The 19,256-nt window shown below is 31.8% G+C and overlaps 4 protein-coding genes across 4 annotated transcripts; 1 reads left to right on the top strand and 3 right to left on the bottom strand.

Annotated features, from left to right (window-relative positions):
• Positions 1 to 2,780: 2,780 nt before the first annotated feature.
• Positions 2,781 to 7,250, bottom strand: LOC123691278 (pre-rRNA 2'-O-ribose RNA methyltransferase FTSJ3). Its single transcript, XM_045635592.1, has 10 exons — positions 7,095 to 7,250; positions 6,151 to 6,908; positions 5,874 to 6,035; positions 5,314 to 5,403; positions 4,978 to 5,139; positions 4,670 to 4,871; positions 4,255 to 4,515; positions 3,906 to 4,112; positions 3,497 to 3,696; positions 2,781 to 3,314 (listed from the first exon to the last, which is right to left on the bottom strand). Exons 1-10 carry the CDS (start codon positions 7,159 to 7,161, stop codon positions 2,865 to 2,867), a joined length of 2,559 nt encoding a protein of 852 aa, XP_045491548.1. The 5' UTR covers positions 7,162 to 7,250; the 3' UTR covers positions 2,781 to 2,864.
• Positions 7,251 to 7,538: 288 nt separating this feature from the next.
• Positions 7,539 to 9,850, top strand: LOC123691107 (bax inhibitor 1). Its single transcript, XM_045635346.1, has 5 exons — positions 7,539 to 7,766; positions 8,131 to 8,357; positions 8,563 to 8,789; positions 9,342 to 9,512; positions 9,678 to 9,850. Exons 1-5 carry the CDS (start codon positions 7,720 to 7,722, stop codon positions 9,708 to 9,710), a joined length of 705 nt encoding a protein of 234 aa, XP_045491302.1. The 5' UTR covers positions 7,539 to 7,719; the 3' UTR covers positions 9,711 to 9,850.
• LOC123691106 (palmitoyltransferase ZDHHC1-like) lies at positions 9,108 to 11,787 on the bottom strand. Its single transcript, XM_045635345.1, has one exon. It carries the CDS (start codon positions 11,775 to 11,777, stop codon positions 10,782 to 10,784), a length of 996 nt encoding a protein of 331 aa, XP_045491301.1. The 5' UTR covers positions 11,778 to 11,787; the 3' UTR covers positions 9,108 to 10,781.
• A 673-nt stretch (positions 11,788 to 12,460) lies between these two features.
• On the bottom strand, positions 12,461 to 14,860 carry LOC123691105 (tRNA-dihydrouridine(16/17) synthase [NAD(P)(+)]-like). Its single transcript, XM_045635344.1, has 8 exons — positions 14,480 to 14,860; positions 14,241 to 14,400; positions 13,807 to 14,002; positions 13,484 to 13,732; positions 13,140 to 13,395; positions 12,894 to 13,067; positions 12,654 to 12,820; positions 12,461 to 12,499 (listed from the first exon to the last, which is right to left on the bottom strand). Exons 1-8 carry the CDS (start codon positions 14,693 to 14,695, stop codon positions 12,493 to 12,495), a joined length of 1,425 nt encoding a protein of 474 aa, XP_045491300.1. The 5' UTR covers positions 14,696 to 14,860; the 3' UTR covers positions 12,461 to 12,492.
• Positions 14,861 to 19,256: the final 4,396 nt, after the last annotated feature.

The following is a 19,256-nucleotide window of genomic DNA, read 5'->3' on the forward strand; positions in this document are numbered from 1 at the left end:
CTTGACCTTTAACCTTGTCATTCAATAGATATACTCGTGGATCTTGTATGAGAATTGAGAGCAGAGAGATACAAATGAAGCACCGCTAATCTATTAATCTATTTCAGTACAAATATATTCAGCATAATGTTCAGATTAATACTAACATGAGAAGAATAAAAAATAAATATTACGTATTATTTTGCACAGTAAAAATAAAAATGTAATTAATTAAGCGTGTATTTTGAAAATAAGTTAATCATATCCCTACTATACTAAAAACACACGAATCATATACATAGGTACCCACTTTAAAAGACATAGCCTTCACACACACGTTTACACATACCTACAACATTAATTGAAGATCTAAAACTAAAAAAAAATAAATTGACTTCTTACGATGATATGTTTTTTTTTTCTTTACGTTTAATTCTCCTTAACATAGCATAACACAAGGATACTAATTATGGATTTTTTTAGAACTCGTGACGCACTTGTAACACACAATTAAACATAGCACAACATATATGTATTCTCGTCTTACTTAGAATTTTATAACCAAATTCATATAGGTAGTCAACACAGCACGTACGTCGTACACGTATAAAAAATGTACCTAATCCTAAGTAGCTTCAGATGATTTCCAGTTAAATTTTATTCCTAATTACGTCTTGTACTTGATAGACTATTAAATTGAGTCAATTTATATTGTCTGCTATAGCGACCTAAAATGTTAACGTAAAGTGTATAAAACGGCGATATAACCAAGTTAGGGTAGGCATCCTTGGATCGTGCGATAGAAGTATACCAATAGGTATATCCGCAAAAGGACCTGTTCGGCATGGAAGAGTACTGGGGGGGGAGGAACGGCGGTAGAGTGGAATGGCACCCGCGACCTTGCGAGGGCGAGGTCACCGCGGCGCCACCCTGACCCCCTGCTCCTACCTACCTGCCTCCGCGGACGTCACACCAGCCAACCCACCAATTTAGCCACTGTCGTTCGAATTAAATCAACGTGTTTGTGGGTGAAGCAATAACAAACATCCATTGTCTCTACATGAATGTACCTACTATATTAAAAGTGTGCAGGTTGTAGTGTATTGTATACAAATTTAATGTATCTAATTTAATAAAGTAATTTTTTAAGAATTTGTTGCGTTTTTCTCTAGTAGCAATAACACAAAAAAACAGATGTGTCCCGCGTTTTTACCCACATTTCTCCGCTCCTATTGGTCTTAGCGTGATTATAGCCTGTAGCCTTCCTCGACATTTTTTGAAACTTTTTCAAATTGGACCCGTACTTCCTTTTCAAACAAAACCTCTTCAGCTTTATAATATAGAGTAAAGTACAGATTCACAAAAACGAATTTCATAATAATATCACATAATATTCTTTATTTGTATTTTTTATTGCATTATTTAAAGATTTTTAATTATAATTTCGTAAGAAGAATATTTTAAAAGGCGGGAATATTTTAAAACCTCTTCATACCCACAATAATATTACAATTAAATCAATCATTATTTCATATATGTACATATATATAAACCACAGTGTACTCATACTAGTTCGTACAGCACAAGGCATAATATAATAGTGTAAGCAAACACACTTGAGACTGTATGGACTAATCACTAGATAATTAAAAGAAAAAATAATATTCCTACCTAGTGAATTTTGAACAGGCTAAATTTTTTTGTAACGTCCAAATTTCTTAATTCATAATAGGAGCAAATTATTATTATTAGCTTTAATATATTCTAACATAAAATAAATAGGTTTCTCGTTATATAAAACGAAGTAAATAATCTAACAAGGCTCGGCCCAGTTCGGGAGGATGACGACGTAACGGCCTTGGCCGTGATCGCGCGCTCAATATAGCGCCGACCGCTTCGAACCGCCTACCTGCCACCCTCTCCTCCTATACACTCACACCAATATATTCTAATTTTTGTGTTACCATAAAATATAAGTAGAGGTGAAGGCCAAATTACTTAAAAATTAGGTACTATTTTTTGTCCCCACTCCCCAAACGCCGCGGCCGTTCTGGAAATACCCTTGTTATTTCATAATATTTTTTAAAGATGACACAATGTTTATCTTGATTTTTATAAAGATGATACCTATTTATATTAGCAATTTATTTGAAATCCATCAGGGTAATGTCAAAATTTTTCGGGAAGATTTTTCCCATTTCATATTACCTAGTTATTATTTATGATTCTCCTAAGAGTACATCGACTGACATAAATAAATTAAAACCATAGTTTAGACGTTCTTTCGCCGAAAGAATATTAATCACTCAAATTATAAGAACGATGTATTGTAGACGGCAATATCGTTTTAAAAGACAGACGACGTAGACTAGGCGAATCAGAATAACATCAAGGTCGAACAACGAATGATATCATTTATGGCGTATCTGTCCCTGAACTCTAGCCACTAGGCCCCGAGTGACGCACATATAGACTTAAATATTTCTGACCGTGAACTTGTATAAATAACTCGAAATATCACGCAAACCCTATGCAGCGCATCACGTTATATTTTCAATATTTAAATAGAAAGTAGTCGCACTTATTCTAGATTTCCAATATAAGAAAATAAACACGTTATAATAAATATATATGCGTATCTCGAAATAATAAATTACTCTCTCTCCATTCAAGTGTATTTTATATGCTACGGTTTATTTAGGAAATTAACATCATCATATATTATGTTCCCACTGCTGGGCCTCCCTTAAGAAATTTTGCCGTATTATAAAAAGGGAAGTTTTTAAAAATAGGATGAGGGCTTGAGTACTTAGACTTTTTATTAAGTTAAAAATTGTAGATACATGTATTGAAATTGTACAGAAAATTTTTTTATGAATTAACACTTATTTTGCTTTCTTTCCCTTCTTTTTGCTAGGTCTAGGTTTGTTAGCTTTATTTTGTTTCATTGTTTTTCCTTTTTTACCCCGCCCTTTCGTTTTTTCCTTTGCTTTTTGCGCTCGTAAGTCTTTCTTCATACGCGGGTCTACTACCTTATATTGTCCCTTTACTCCGCTCGGTCGTTTCATACGTTTTGCTGTGGTATGTTTCTTAGCCACAACATATGTGATCTTCTTCTTACCATCGGATTGTGCTTTTTTGTACAGTTGTCTGACTTGTTGCGCCTTTTCTCTTTCTGACATATCTGCGTTCTCCATAACAGCTTCAACCTTCTTCTTTGCGCGTTCCATCTTCTTGATCATGCGTTTCTTCTTTCTAGCTTTAGCCTCAACCACTTTCTTGATTGGTCGCGCATTTATGTCTTGTAACCTATTCTTATATTCTTCTGTATATTTCTGTAATAAACATTAAGAGCATTATTAGTACATATTTACTTTTTTTATTGAAAAAAAAAAACAAAGGGTATTCCATACACTGCACACTCATAAACAATATCAAAATTATATATTGAATAATTACTATATAATAGTAGACAAAGAATGAACCATAAAGCTTTTATTAAAATAAATATACAAACCTCTGGAACAGCAACCTCCTTGCGCATATGTTTACTTTCATCCTCCACAAACCAATCGGGCAGGTTTTTGTCATTGAACGCGTATCGATTCCATCCGTCATCAATGAGATCTCGCTTGAACTTCTTTGATGTGGCTATCATTGTTCCCAATGCTAACGTTTCGGCATCCATTTTTATTGATTTCTTTAATCTCTTCAATTCTGTGAACAAATAACATCAATGAATGATAATTTGATCTTTCAATAAAATATTAAAAAACCTTGGTAACTAGCAAAATGTAAATAAATGTAATTTAATTTTCCTATGTCAATTAATAGATTTAAACAGGAGTTATTAACAAAATACAATAAATATATTTTATCAATGTAAATGAACGTTATAATGTTATGTTTAAGAAAATATAGTCTACCTGGGTCTTGCGACACAACTTCAAAACCATCTTTTTGAGCGCTCTTTGCTCCCGTCTTTTGTGTATCGGGAGCCACATTTTCTTCAACGTCATAATCACTATCCCCAGAATCATCAGAATCATCTGAACTTTCCGATTCCACTTTCTTCCGTTTCACGCCATTTTTCTGATCTGATAGAATAACTGCATTCTCTGCAACCTTTTTACCTAGGAGATAATTATATTTGATTATTATATTATCCCCAACATTTCTCATACAACATTATTATTTCTGCTACTGGAGTTATAATATTATGTCAACAATTATTGCCCATGACTTTTTTGTAAGAAAACAAATGAACATAAATACCTTTCTTCTTGTATGTTGCGGCCAGTTTATCTAAATCAACGCCTTCATCATCTTCATCGTCAATATCTTTGAAACTGTCCTTTTGGAACCATAACTCTGCTTTCATAGATCTCCTAGATACTGGGTCTGTGTCATCTAAGTCTGTTAACAGTGGATTCTTCTTAGCACTCGCTGGTACCGTTTTGAGCTGGCTGTTTCGAAGGGTATTCATTTTCGTGATTTTATCAATCTTTTTAGTATCATCATCTGAGTCTGAAAAACCTGTGAAATAAAACATATAAATTAAATATAGATACAATTAAATAACATTTATCAAGTTTCAATGTCTTTGTGAGCAGTTTACTAATAAATATTTGACTGCTATAAAAGATCTATACTGTTGTAAGCATATTATTGTAAAATAAAAGAATTTTACCGAGTGATTCCTTATCTTCATCTTCTGAATCTGTTTCCAGTTCAAGTTCACTGTCAGAGTCTTTGTAATACAAGCCTGAAGAATCAAGTTTAGTTGAATCTACATCATATTTAGTATATTTTGGCTTAACCTTCATTTCATCGTCTGAATCACTCTGTTCTGCTACTAAATCTGGCGGTTGGTCAATAACCATGTTTAATTGCTGAAAATCAGGTTATAAATTTTTTATTTTTTATATTCTCCTAAAATCCTATTAAAAAAATCACAAGGTATATTTTTAATACATTCTAAAAAAATTATATACAGACCTTAGAATCTTTGATATCCTTCAGACTAAACATATCATGGCTTTCCATAATTGGCCCATCGTCACCTTTCAAAACCATTTTCAGGTTCATTTTTTCTGCTAATTTTTGTCTCTGCTTGTTTAATTGTTTTCTTTTGCGTTTTAATTGACGTTTTTCTTCACCCTAATAATAAATACATTTAACATTTAAGAAAACCATTACATATACAATAACAAATTTTTATAACAAAATATGATGAAAAATTGTATTTACATTTTTTTTTACATTTAAGTATTTATTTGTTTCTGAATAATATTTTTCTACAATACTCAAAATCTAAATAAAGATATGGAATACCTGTAATTCTGCTATTTCTTCATCCACATTATCTTCTTTATCTTCATCTTCCTCTTTCTCAGTATCTTCCTGTTTTTCTTCTGGTTTTTCCTTTAATAAATAAAAATTACTTCTTAATAATTTACCCCAATGACACATGATAGTTAATGTTAATAATATTTCGTGTAATCATCAACTGGTTCAAATAATTTAAATACTATTTAAAAAAAATTGTGTTTTTTTTTTCGGAGATTAAGCATAGGTCCTAAACTATTTATCACTACATAGTATAAAACAAAGTCGCTTTCTCTGTCCCTATGTCCCTTTGTATGCTTAAATCTTTAAAACTACGCAACGGATTTTGATGCGGTTTTATTTAATAGATAGAGTGATTTAAGAGGAAGGTTTTAGTATATAATTTATTAGGTTTTAGACAAAGCGGGCAAAGCCGCGGGTGGAAAGCTAGTGTAATAATAAATTGTATTATTTTATTCAATAATCACACCACTTAATTGACAGAAGCTAATAAAACTGATAAATTTTTAACATCTTATTTTATTTGATTTAATAAACAGACTTACCTCTTGCTCTGGCTGAACCTTTTTCAATTCCTTCATGTGTTTTATCCAATTTAACAATGCTTTGACATCTTTTCTGCCCAACACTTTAATATCTTTACAACATTCTTTGATTTCTATTGTAGTTCTGGGATGATTTTCTATTTCTTCATCATCAATAACAATCTATGGAATGATAAAGGTAATTAAAATTGAATTTCATTTTTATAAAATATATTTGTTCATAATTATATAAATATTATCAATAAATTAAATAGTACTTTTTTAAAACTCAACTTACCTCTGAACATTCTTGAAGTAGTTCAATGGGGTCATCTTTACTTATGAAATCAGACATATTAATTTTGTGGTGTGTAGTATAATCATTTTCTTTGTAACCCTCAGCTTTAGCTTTCTTTTGCTTCTCCGGATGCAAAATACTGTTTTGGTGTTTTTTAACCATCTCCAATTCCTCAAAGACATATTTAGCATCAAGAAGTTTAGGGTCAATGCTATCAGGAGCAATATACCCTTGGCAGACAACAAATATTTCAGACGACTCATTACGAGAAGCTTGGGGTTTTGTTGCATGAACTTTCTTAAAAAATTGTTTTAAAACCCACAGTAAAGCGTGGTAGTCTTTAGATCTGAAAACTTTTGTAACAAACCATCCTCCTTGCTTTAAGAAATGTGTAGCTAATTTTAAAGCACTTAAAGTGAGACAAGCCTGTTGGTACGCATCATGTATCCAGTTCAATCCAACATTGGGAGCACCATCATTCAAGACTACATCAGCTTTCCAAGTTTTGATTTCCTTTTTAATAGCAGCTTTACATTTTTCTGTTGTTATATCCTCTGTGATACTTATACAGCCTGGTATTTGTTTAATTGGGAACAAGTCGATACCTATGACAATACTTGAAAGTGGCATGTTCTGGTGGGCCACTTGCATCCACCCACCGGGAGCAGCACACAAATCGATACATACTCGCGACTTCTGAAGAAATCCAAATTTTCTGTTTAATTGAATTAACTTAAACGCAGCACGTGAACGATAACCTGAAACATGTAACGCATTGAATAACTGATACAATATATACGAATAACTGGTTAACGCACTTATGTGCGTTAAATTACACGAATAAACAATAAATGCCAACGTTTACTTATTAAAGTCGCAAATTTTTACATTTTTGTATAAACTATGAAATAATGTCAACTAAGTAACAAATAAAAACAGCTCACCTGTTTCTTTAGCTAATTGATAATATTTATCTTTCCGCTGTTTTCCAACTTTAGTTTTCTTCCCCATGTTGAAAAATTATCCTGTAGTCATTTGAAAAATTGAAAATAAAACATACAACGTGAACAGCACTAGGTACCTACTTTTAACTCTAAATAGGTTATGTTTTGACTTATGACGTTTTACATTTGACGTTTATACAGTTCTGTATTCTGTACTTTTCACAGATAACCACAGCAGATAACCATTTTTTCCTGACCTTAATATTAATGTAATATTTTAATAAAATAGCCACAGAAAAATGTAATTGGAAGTATAATAATGAGCATATTTTATTAATATATTTTACAATGTATTATTGAAAGACTTTTGTGTCCGTGATCAGTGTTAGGTATTGATAAAAGATTTATTTAATCTAGGTACACGTCATGTCATGACTAGCGAGTCAATAGGAGTCAATAGTCATCCATTTTTATTTTACACATTGTGATTTTTCAGAGCAAAGTACAGCATACTCGAAGACAAATTACTACGTTTGTGAATTGTGATATATTTGTAACGCGTTCGTGATTTCTCTTTATCTCCAGTGTTCTTATTTTCTGCTTTATATTTTGTACGAGATTCAAGATGACTCCAAATATACAAACGTTTATAAACAGCTTCCAAAATCGGCTGTAAGTAATTTTAATGATAGTTTAATCAAAACAAATGGTTAAATTCCAACAATTAGATACTCATGAGATAGGAACAAACTATACAGGCTACTAAGTAAAATTAATAAATCCGCTTAAAGTGCGTATGTATTAAATATCATTACGCCATTCTTCTAGAACGTTACCGATGGATTTACTACAATCCTCTGAACATACAACTCGCGCGTGACGAAATATGATGATTATGTTTATTTATTCCATTTCTTTAGTTTAGATTGCTTATTTACTAATACATATTATTTACAAGCTAAAAATGTGAAATGCAAGTATGTAATTAATAATATTACAAACAAGTTATAATCTTTAATGTTTCTTTCCCCTTCAGTGAACCGCCAGTCCGACAGCATTTAAAAAATGTTTATGGAACCTTAATGATGACATGTACTGCTGCATCAGCTGGAGTGTATGTTGATATGTTCACAAGGTTCCAAGCTGGCTTTTTGTCGGCAATTATTGGAGCGGGATTAATGTTGATGTTAATTGCAACTCCTGATGATGGTAAAAACACAAAACTGCGATTGGGCTACCTACTTGGATTTGGTTTAACTTCAGGTAAGTTTGATGACATGTCCTTTACTCTGCATACCTATATGTATGATAATAAATTTGACCATGAAACTAATTGAAGTGCTATCTCTCCAATATAAAATATGGAACTTGTTATTGTATTAGATGTCAATAATGCTATTTCATGACGATTTCAAATATAGTACAAAGTTATTATGCAACATTTAATGTTATGATGCAATTTTTTCAGGAATGAGCTTAGGGCCACTAATGGAATATGTGAGCGTTGTTGACCCAGCGATCATTGTAACAGCACTCTTGGGAACAACTCTTGTGTTTGTTTGCTTCTCTATTGCTGCCATGCTAGCAGAACGTGGAAGTTGGTTGTTCTTAGGAGGAACACTGATGACCCTGCTCACATCAATGTCTTTGATGACATTGGCCAACATATTTATGCAATCTCATTTCCTCTATCAAGTAAGTACTACAACTATACAGGTTTTCCTTATCTGTTATTGTGTATTTTATAATATGTATTTTTATTTTGTCAAGTGTGTGTGGAGTATCATTCATCTGTAATCATATCTTTCTAAGCATTTGTTCATCTTTAAATGTTTAAAAACTTCAACATTATTTTTAATATAGTACCTATATAATATGGTACTATTGATTTGATTCAATAGAATTCTCCTTCCACTTTTTAATCACATAATATACTGAATAATTCCAACACTCATGAATAAAAATTAAAGACATAAAATATCAGTTTTTGAAAAGAAAAATAATAGACATAAAGATATTCTTAATTTTTAATGGATTCTTTATAATATTTCAGTTTAGATACCATACAATGCCTAGTATAAATTATTAAATTTTCTGATAAAATCTCATAACATAAAACATTATTTAGATTCTCAACCATATCAGGCAGTATTTTAATTTTGACTATTTATACATAAGTAGAAAAAATTGAGTTATGAAAATTACAATGACAAAAAAAGTACCTAATTAATTTATCATCTTTTTCAGGCCCACCTTTACTTAGGACTGATGCTCATGTGTGGATTTGTTTTGTTTGATACACAACTTATTATTGAGAAACGTCGCATGGGCAACAAGGACTTTGTACAACATGCTATGGAACTGTTTATTGACTTCATTGGAATGTTCAGACGTTTGGTCATCATTCTGACACAAAAGGTAAACAATACATTCACTATTTTTAGACGTACAATTATACTATTTTATAAAAATAATATTTATTGATATAGTTGAATTGTTTAAGTCTAATACATTTAATAAAATGATTACGTTATTTTTAAAGAATTACAGTAAGTAATAATTGATTATTGTGCTTTGTTACAGGAAGAGCAAAACCGTCGCCGTAAACGTGATTAAACCTTTGCTCAATACACAACATAACAATAATATTTTTAAATGTTTAGCATTTGGTGAAACTATGTTGGGTGTTCTTTTTTTTTAATTTTATTGTGTTCTAAATTATCTGTATATTATATTAAATAAAGTTTAAATAATAATTATTTTTTTATTAGGTAATCATCACATAAACAGTTGACCTCTCTATCATATTATCATCATCATCCAAATTATAAGAAAGATTTTAATAAATTATTAATTTAATATAAAAAACTATATTGAATATTCTACATTTTGGTAAATAGTAGACCATCCAGCATATACCTATTTTAATTTATGGATCTGATTCAAAAACTTGATTAACTAGAAACATCATTTGAAAGATTTATTCCAAAAACTTTTATGCATCACATAGGGGAAGTTATGATACAATGATTTACTTTCAGATTTACCGATAAGGTGATAGCTTAACAATAACACCCCTATATTATGGGCTCATATTGACTAGAGGTACTAAATAGCACAGATAATAATCAGTAGCTAAGGTACCTTTCCTTATTAAACTGAATCCCCTCTTGGTCTACCCTACTAATAATAAAGATTTATTTTATATAATTTTCCTGTATATAAAAAGACATCAAATTTAATAATTATTGACGATAATAAGATCGCAGAGAAGAGGTAGGAACAAGGTAACACAATTATTAAACATTTTACGATTCGTATTTAACATAGGTAGTCAATTTATCATTAAAATATGAAAGATGGACAGTAATATGATCCTCTCCGGTATAACAATAAGAACCATCTTCTTTAATGTTTTTTATATATACCTATATATTTCTTTTTTACCCTTTTCAGATTTTTTTACATACCTACTAGCTTTCCGCGTGCCGCCCGCGGCTTCGCCCGCTTTCTCTAAAAACTAATCAATTATATACTGAAACCTTCCTCGAGAATCACTCTATATTATATAAAAAAACCGCATCAAAATCCGTTGCGTAGTTTTAAAGATTTAAGCATAGGTACATAGGGAAAGAGAAAGCGATTTTGTATTATACTATGTAGTGATACGTAGCTACGTATACGTACTCAATTCGCTACTATTTCCTGAGTCGGATGAATTTTATTGCTGAAATTTACAATTCTCTTAGCTTTTTCAAGTTCGTAGTTGATTATAATACCAACTAAATTAGTAACACTTGGTGCGTTTTTCGATAATTCCGTACGCTTTGTATGAGATTCCTTATTTCTACCCAATAAATACAAATTCGGCACGCTGAAACACCGGAATCGAAAAGGTTTCGTCTTATTTCTTATAATATATTCGTACGTCGAAATTCCCAAAATTGATATGTATACGTGAAAACAGAACAAGTGTAAAAGGGCAAGAGTGATTGCTATGCCGCATGACAAATAAATTATTAAAAATATTAAAAAAGATATAGAATTAGTACAATATTTAAAATAATATCCGTTATCTATTGAGGTGCAGTTAATGTAATTCAGCGTAATTTTTCCAAGGTTCATTGGATTTTTATAAAAATTTACAATATCTATAACACATAGACAGGATGTGAAAAGTGAAATCAGCAGGGCAGTGCAAACACATCCTAAGAAGGCGAAATAATTTCTTTTTCCTACACAATTATTTAACCATTTACAATGATGGTCAAATCTATAAACACACTTATTGCATAGTCCACAATGCTTTGTTTTTTTGTCCGTAGTATATATGTTGCATAAATGACATCGTCCATCCTCAATAACATGGGCGTGTATGTGTCGATCAAATTCTGGAACGTCGATAGTGTCTCTTTTGCGAAGCTCTTCTTCACTAGGATCTAGTATCATTGCAAACATATGTGATACTACATGGCATGCGTATAAAACCACAAAAACTATTAACGAGGCAACTTCCAACACATCAAATTGTATTTTCACTAAAATTAAACAGTTTATCAATGCAGTTAACAGTAACACTCCCCATAAAGAAATCTGTTGCAAATTTAAGGGTAATTGTAATCCATGAAGGCGTCGTTTATTTAGGTACTTAAATTTTTGTCCATGTGTACCACTTTCATCCATTTGTGTTTAATAAACGTAGTTTATTTTTTGGTTTCCGTGGACACTGAGTCTACACAAATAGGTACTCACAATTAACTTAATGAAAAAGTACGTCATTTCTGCGCGCGCATTTGATACCATCGCCACCAGGTCACGCCACCATTCAGCTTGAGTAAAGAGAGAAGTATTTTTTGGATTTTTATTCTATCAAGGATTTAGTTCAGTAAATGATCATGATATGATTATGAGGGTATTAATAAAAAATAACCGTCCTCTGATCCATTATTGTTTTACTGATGAGAAATGACGAAAAGTGTTTCTGTGCACACAAATTACAATCCATCCTTTTTACGAAATATTGTTTGTTGGTGGTACCTTGCAAGTTGCATTGATGGTAGAAATTTTACGTGATTTTAATGACCACAATAATTTAGGACGACAACGACTTACGTTAGGACTTGGTTAGGACTAATTGCAAGTATCACGCATTATCCTGGACTACGTACCTGGGTACCATAATACGTAGCGACAAAAAATAAAATTAATATCCCAATATAATATAAAATACGCAATTATACAATAGTGAAATAAATAAGCATGAAAAGTCAGATTAAAAATATAAGTTCTTCTATTGGATAAATCTTAATATATTTTTAACCCACCCTGGGTTAAAAATTATGATGAATCTACTTGATTGATTCTCTATGCTTGCTAACTATTTTTTCCTGCATTTTGATCAGTATCTAACATATTAATTTTATTAATATTTAGGAGACTGTTTGAAAGACTTAAATTTTCATTCAATATTATTTTTATATTATTAATAAAATATACAATTTTGTACAAGTATCAAGGCAACCTTGATATTTATAAAAATATAAGATTAAATTCAATTACTTATCAATATTTTTTATACTATCTTCCAATCCATTTTCTTTAGCAAATTTCTTTGCCATTTGACGTCGGGTATGGACTAATATTCTATGCCCTTCACAATCCAAATCTTCTTCAAAACACTTATCTCGACAACATTTCTTACAAAACCGAAATAAGCACTTTCCACCCTGAAAAACAGTTAACAAATACATAAAAAGAAATTAAGATTTTTCAAACATTTTTAAAGCAATGTGCACTCACAAGAGGATTAGGGCAGGAGTGGTTGACACAAATATCTCCTGTTCTGCTTGGTTGTTTATCATTATCTGGTTTATTGGGCCATCTCATTATCCTTTTCAGTTTTTTCATTTTCTTTCTAGAAATGCTATTCCCATCTAGATCATCATGTGATCTTTTAATATCTGGTGTGCTGTTCTAGAATAAATAACAAAAATGTTTCATGCTATAATTATTAAAAAATATGTAAATTGTAAATGAACTATGTACCTGAACTTTACATAAATTTTGCATTTTTTCTGTATGTGCTTCAGGAGACATTCTAACATATGGTTGACATATCCAGGGTGGTAATATCAAATTGAAGCCTTGTCTTGTGATGTTCTCATTGTCATCAAATTGTTGCTCACCCAGGTGGTATCCTAAGTACTTGTCTTTTAGTGCTTCACATACTTTTATAAAGTCATTCAAATTTTGACCAGTGGCCAAAAGTTCTCTTTCATCATTATTGGTATTAAAAGAAAAACTGAAATAAAAACAGTAAAAAAAAAATACAATGGAATTAATAAATATTTTACGACATTTGATTGTTTTGTTTGTACTGGAATACCTACATTTTATGGAATATTTTAAACAAGTGACCTCGTATGAAAGATGTAGGACATGGATATTTCTGCACCAATTCAAGATATTCAAGAGCTATATCCCACGTTACAGGATTAATCCCTTCAAATATTGCAGGATTTGTCAGATTACCTTCAGCACTCATAACACCATCAACTTTGGTATACTCAAGACATCTATATACATCTTCTAAACATTGAATATTACCATTAGCAAACATTGGAATTGATACAGAACTCCTGAAAAGAAGGAAAAGTAATATAATCTGAATAATTTTCATACCAAAAAAACTTTTATTAAAATAAAGATTAACCTAACAGCTTTGATATAATCCCAATTTGCAACACCTGTTAATGGTCCCTTTTGATCTCTAGTTCTCCCATGAACTGTGAGAAGCTTGCATCCTGCAGCTTGTAACATCAATGCGTATTCAACTGATTTTTCTACACTTTCAAAAATTCTTACTTTACATGTAATTGGTATTGATACTGCCTTTGACATGGTAGATACTGAAATAAAAAATATTTATATTTTTTGGTTTTTATGGCATTCAAATGCTTTAAAAAAAAAAAAAAAAAATTATTATTTAGTATGCTCATAAGTCACAGTTTCCATTCCACAAATAGGTTTAGGATAACAAATCTACTTAAATGAGAATTATATAAATTGATGTAAACATATAAAGCAAAATACATATTATTAGTGCATTGGGTTGCCTTATTTATGTTACTGGGAGAGTTATCTTACCAATATCCTTTAAAAGGTCCCAGTCATCTTGAAGAAACGCACCATACCTACCACGCTTGGCTATCGATTGAGGGCAACCAAGATTAACATCTATGGCATCACAATCTTTTTCAACTAACTTTGCAGCAGTTGCCATTGTTTCTGGATTATTTCCACAAAACTATAACAAAGTAATGGTCATTTATTGTAAATAAGAGCTATTAAATTAAAGGAATAGAAACATTAGAATTAGTAAAAACCTGAACAATTAATGGACGATCTTCTGTACATGTAGTAAAGTTCTCTTTTCTGTACTTGGGATCTTTTATAAATATAGCACTGTGTAGCATAGGAGTATAACACAACGTTGCTTCATGTCTTCGACATAATAGTCTCCATGCGAGTTCACTCGCATCAACCATAGGTGCCACAACAAAACGTGGTCGCCCAATACGTTCAAACCATTCGTATGACATTTTATGGATATATTTATTTTTTATTGAATTACAATAAACAATTTTCGTTCACTATATTTCAAAATCGAATTAATATTACTAAGAATAAGAGCATTTTAATATTTTTTGTAATTTATTTTACGTTCACCAACATGATAATGACATTAATGATACTGTCAATTTGACAGCTGACAATTTGACATGTTATGAAATCAACATGCAACGTGCACCATGGCGAAAAAACCGGCCCAAGTGAGATCGTTTTTCGTTCCAACCTGTGGTTCCAACTGTGGTTCCAACCACAGTTCCAACTTTTCTCTTTCTAACTAGGTGACCACGGCTCAACAAATTAAGGGACGAATTTCTTGAATAGCAAGCGGGTAAATGTCCAGTGAGTACAATTTAAAAAATTGACGATTTTGACACCAGTGGAAACTTAGCACCCCATCTATGGAATTTTGGGTCGAAAATGACCTTGATCGTTAGGTCCCCGTTAGGTCCTTTAAGGTCCCACAATTTTTTCGTTAGGTCCCCTTTAGTTTTTTTTTAAATAATTTTTTAAATTTTAGGTATAAAAAAAGTGCACTTTAGCACCCCATCCATAGAATTTTGGGTCAAAAATGACCTTAATCGATAGGTCTCCGTTAGGTCCTATAAGGTCCCACAATTTTTTCGTTAGGTCCACTTTAGTTTTTTTTTTAATAATTTTTTTTTTTAATTTTAGGTATAAAAAAGATACACTTTAGCACCCGTTACCGTACCGTTAGGTCCGTAGAGGCCCATCATTGAAATTGTTAAATTATTATAGACGTGACTAGTATAGATTTATTTATTGATTTAATTTAATAAATGAAACGATACCAATTTAAATTTCGCACTGTTTATGTATGATGTGCGCATGCCTTAATGCTCTAAGGCGCATGCGCAGGTTTCAATTATTTTATAACTAGTGGTCCGCCCCGGCTTCGCCCGTGGTACGTATTTAGTATCCTATATCCTTCTCCTGGCTCTAAACTACCTCCCTGCCAATTTTCAGCTAAATCGGTTCAGCCGTTCTTGAGTAATTATAAGTGGAGTAACTAACACGACTTTCTTTTATATACATATATAGATTTTAATAACATAAATAATTTAACAATTTCAATGATGGGCCTCTACGGACCTAACGGTAAAGAATACGATTTTGATAAAATTCGCCAATTTTGCTATGGATGGGGTGCTAAAGTGTAACTTTTTTATACCTAAAATTAAAAAAAAATTATTAAAAAAAAACTAAAGGGGACCTAACGAAAAAATTGTGGGACCTTATAGGACCTAACGGAGACCTATCGATTAAGGTCATTTTTGACCCAAAATTCTATGGATGGGGTGCTAAAGTGCACTTTTTTTATACCTAAAATTTAAAAAAATATTTAAAAAAAAACTAAAGGGGACCTAACGAAAAAATTGTTGGACCTTAAAGGACCTAACGGGGACCTAACGATCAAGGTCATTTTCGACCCAAAATTCCATAGATGGGGTGCTAAGTTTGCACTGGTGATTTTGACAAAAAGTGAAAAAATATTGGGATGGTGTTTATATGTATTGTTCGATTTTTTTTTTTTGTAAATATGAATACGTTTATATAGAGAGACTAGTGGAAAGAGATTCAGTCATCAGCAGATTCTGAAGTCTTCTGTAGACTTAACAGAGAGAGTCTGTTCAGGTAAGTACGAGAAAAATTATTGAACGAAATGTTTTTCTTGTGTTGATCTAGTTACCGGCCTGAAGAGAAGCATCATGAAATGCTATAACTAAAATATCATCTCTCAGTCTCTGTCATATTAAAAGCATCCAAAGAACATAGTTTTGAATGCTTATTTCATCAGAACTTATAACTTATATCAGTACAATCAGACTTCACATTTGACGCTATCACCGGAATCCTAGGTCTTAGTTGTTCAGGAAGATCTGCTTCACTCGTAGAATGAAATGCGTAAGATCTATGTAAAGAAACCACTGAGAAAGCAAAACATTTGATAGGTTTTCATTCTCAGTCTCGTAAGCTGGCTGCTGGGTCTATGTTGGAAGGGTATGGCATTATTTCGGAAATAATAGTTTTACTTCTTATTAGTTGGTTTTATATTTTAGCTCTTATTGATTGACTTTTTTGGTATAAGTTTCGTTCTGTGGTTTCGTTGTAGTTTTTTTTAAAGTGAAACTTTTATTACATCGTCTCAAACTTTTTGGTCTGTGTAGCGCATGTCGCGTGACGGTCGGCTGCCGATTAGTTAAATGTCTATAGTGTGAAAAAAAGTTTCACTTTTACCGTGGTTTCATAAAACCTGTGATAAAACCACACAACATTTTTTTTTATCCTTTCCTCTGTAGTCTTCGAAATGGTTTTTGATCTAACCATCGTCAACTTACAAGCAAAAGCAAAAACAGCTTCAAACTTCAAAGGATACATATATCATCGAAGCAAACTTCAATATGTTAAATATGTATCTTACTATGGCTTTAAAGGGCGCAATAAAATAATTATTTTAAAGACAGTTGTTTCGTTCCAACTTGTCTCTACAATAAACGCTCTCACTCGGACCGGTTTTTGCGCCATGGTGGCTGGTGCACAGTCTAGCTGATGACGTCTTTGTACCTCATATACAATTACATAGAATGAATATTTAGCTGTGTCGCGTCGCGTCGCGTCGCGTCGCTGCGCTGCTGCATAGTTACAGTACGCGTCACGTAAAAAGAACGCTGGATGAAAGTGATGGGATGCGTTTGCGCATGGATCGCGTTTTGCACGTAAGCTATGTGCCGATTATTTTATTTTTGAACTAGGCTCGCGAATCGTGGCTTCGCAACTACCTATTTGTTATTCTTATACCACCTCATAACACCAAATAGACCGGTTAATCGCCAATGCGCAGCTTAACCGTCAGCGTTCTTTTTACTTGACGCGACCTACGTCCAGTGCGGTTTGGGTTGGATCTCTGATTATGAATTTTCCTTGAATTTTCAGATGTCAAATATCATAAAATATCAAGAAGCTTATATCCTCTAATACACTGGAGATTGCACTATGACCATTAACTTGAAACAAGAAACTATGACATTCAATGACGTCAGTCATGTTATTTGTCTCTTTCTGTCGAGTGACCACGCTGGTTTGTAAATTCAGGATTTTTCAAAATAGAAAAAACTAAAAATCATGGTCTATAAATAATAACGACATATATTTTTAACAGTATTTATATTATAATATTATGGTCATACTTTATAGGTAGGTACATACAATTTTAATTGGTATAGAATGATAGTTATAAATAACTTTTGGCTACAAAGCTTGGATATGAACCGATATATAGCATTAACATCCTTTGTAAATAGAGGAAAGTTGTGTTTTGCATCAGATGCTGTTTACCAAATTGTTAGCTACTCAGATCTTCTTTTTAAACGCGTTGCTTCGACGGGTCAATTTCAAGCCAGAATCATCAAAGAAAAACTGTTTATAGCAGCTTTGCACAAATTTCAGCTAACTTTACAAAGTTTATTTTTCAAAAGGTATTTTTTTCTGGGTCGTAATCCTCAGTAACCTTGATGGGCACATATATTTCTTTTTATTTTACTTTTTGGAAAGCTGAAATACGTAAAACAAAAAAATATGAGGTAAGTTAATAAAGTATAATTTTCAATGTAAAAACGAACAATCTTATAACTACATGTGAGTGCAATACCGATGTCATGTGTTGTTTCATTACTAGTAACAATCTTTAAAATGGTGTTCTAAATTTTCATCATAATATTGTTATTACAATATATTCTCTTCGCTATCCATAAAAACTCGTCATCATGGTTACCTTACTTGTTAAATCTGTTTATTGAAAACTTGTTGAAAAATGATAAAGTATTAGGGAAATAACAAATTTAACATGACTGCTTACTAAAATGATGCTAAATTAGACAATTTTTGCCATTGAAATGATTCTAAACAGGTAAATGCAGGAGTATTGAGGAATATTGTAAATAACCTAAATATACACTTGGCTGTGAAATTCTATGCCAGAATTTGGTGTCCAAACACTTCTGCAATTTTGCACAATACAATGCATTCTTTATATTCGGAAAATATTCATTAAATAAGCAACAATATTAACTTAAATATTCGAAGCGACGCAATTTTTTTGACACACATGCCATATTGACAAAGTGAGAGTTGCTACAATTTTATTATGGTGACTACCCATAATCAGGGAGTATCGCTTTTTAATAATTGGTTCAGATACTTAGTTTATTTAGCATAAATAATAATTGTCTCATCCAACAATGCTTCTGAATGACGTTGTTGGCAATTTATCAACAAACTCATGTACAAAAACTAACCTTTTGCACAGAATATTACAGCATACATAGGGATTAGGGAAAACTTCGTATTAACAGTGGCAATACTAAGTTAGGTGTGAAAGTGATAAAAAACATGAACTGGGCAATATTTTCTTGTTACACGTCAATGTTCATACCGAAATCTCCAGTGTATTAGATATAAGCTTCTTGTAAAATATCAACACCTAATACATAGTTATCTGTGATCAACACACTC

Source organism: Colias croceus, chromosome 4 (assembly GCF_905220415.1).
Source record: "Colias croceus chromosome 4, ilColCroc2.1".
In the NCBI taxonomy this organism is placed as follows: domain Eukaryota; kingdom Metazoa; phylum Arthropoda; class Insecta; order Lepidoptera; family Pieridae; genus Colias; species Colias croceus.

Bases quoted from the DNA above. Each gene is read 5' to 3' on its own strand.
- LOC123691278 (XM_045635592.1), bottom strand. From the start codon at position 7,161: ATGGGGAAGAAAACTAAAGTTGGAAAACAGCGGAAAGATAAATATTAT. The intron at 6,036-6,150 runs GTAAGTTGAGTT...ATCATTCCATAG, and splicing joins TACTTCAAGAATGTTCAGAG to ATTGTTATTGATGATGAAGA. The intron at 5,140-5,313 runs GTATTCCATATC...ATTTATTATTAG, and splicing joins AAGAAATAGCAGAATTACAG to GGTGAAGAAAAACGTCAATT.
- LOC123691106 (XM_045635345.1), bottom strand. From the start codon at position 11,777: ATGGATGAAAGTGGTACACATGGACAAAAATTTAAGTACCTAAATAAA.
- LOC123691107 (XM_045635346.1), top strand. From the start codon at position 7,720: ATGACTCCAAATATACAAACGTTTATAAACAGCTTCCAAAATCGGCT. The intron at 8,358-8,562 runs GTAAGTTTGATG...CAATTTTTTCAG, and splicing joins TGGATTTGGTTTAACTTCAG to GAATGAGCTTAGGGCCACTA. The intron at 9,513-9,677 runs GTAAACAATACA...GCTTTGTTACAG, and splicing joins TCATCATTCTGACACAAAAG to GAAGAGCAAAACCGTCGCCG.
- LOC123691105 (XM_045635344.1), bottom strand. From the start codon at position 14,695: ATGTCATACGAATGGTTTGAACGTATTGGGCGACCACGTTTTGTTGTG. The intron at 13,396-13,483 runs GTAGGTATTCCA...TTTTTATTTCAG, and splicing joins TTTAAAATATTCCATAAAAT to TTTTTCTTTTAATACCAATA. The intron at 12,821-12,893 runs GTGAGTGCACAT...ACTGTTTTTCAG, and splicing joins ACTCCTGCCCTAATCCTCTT to GGTGGAAAGTGCTTATTTCG.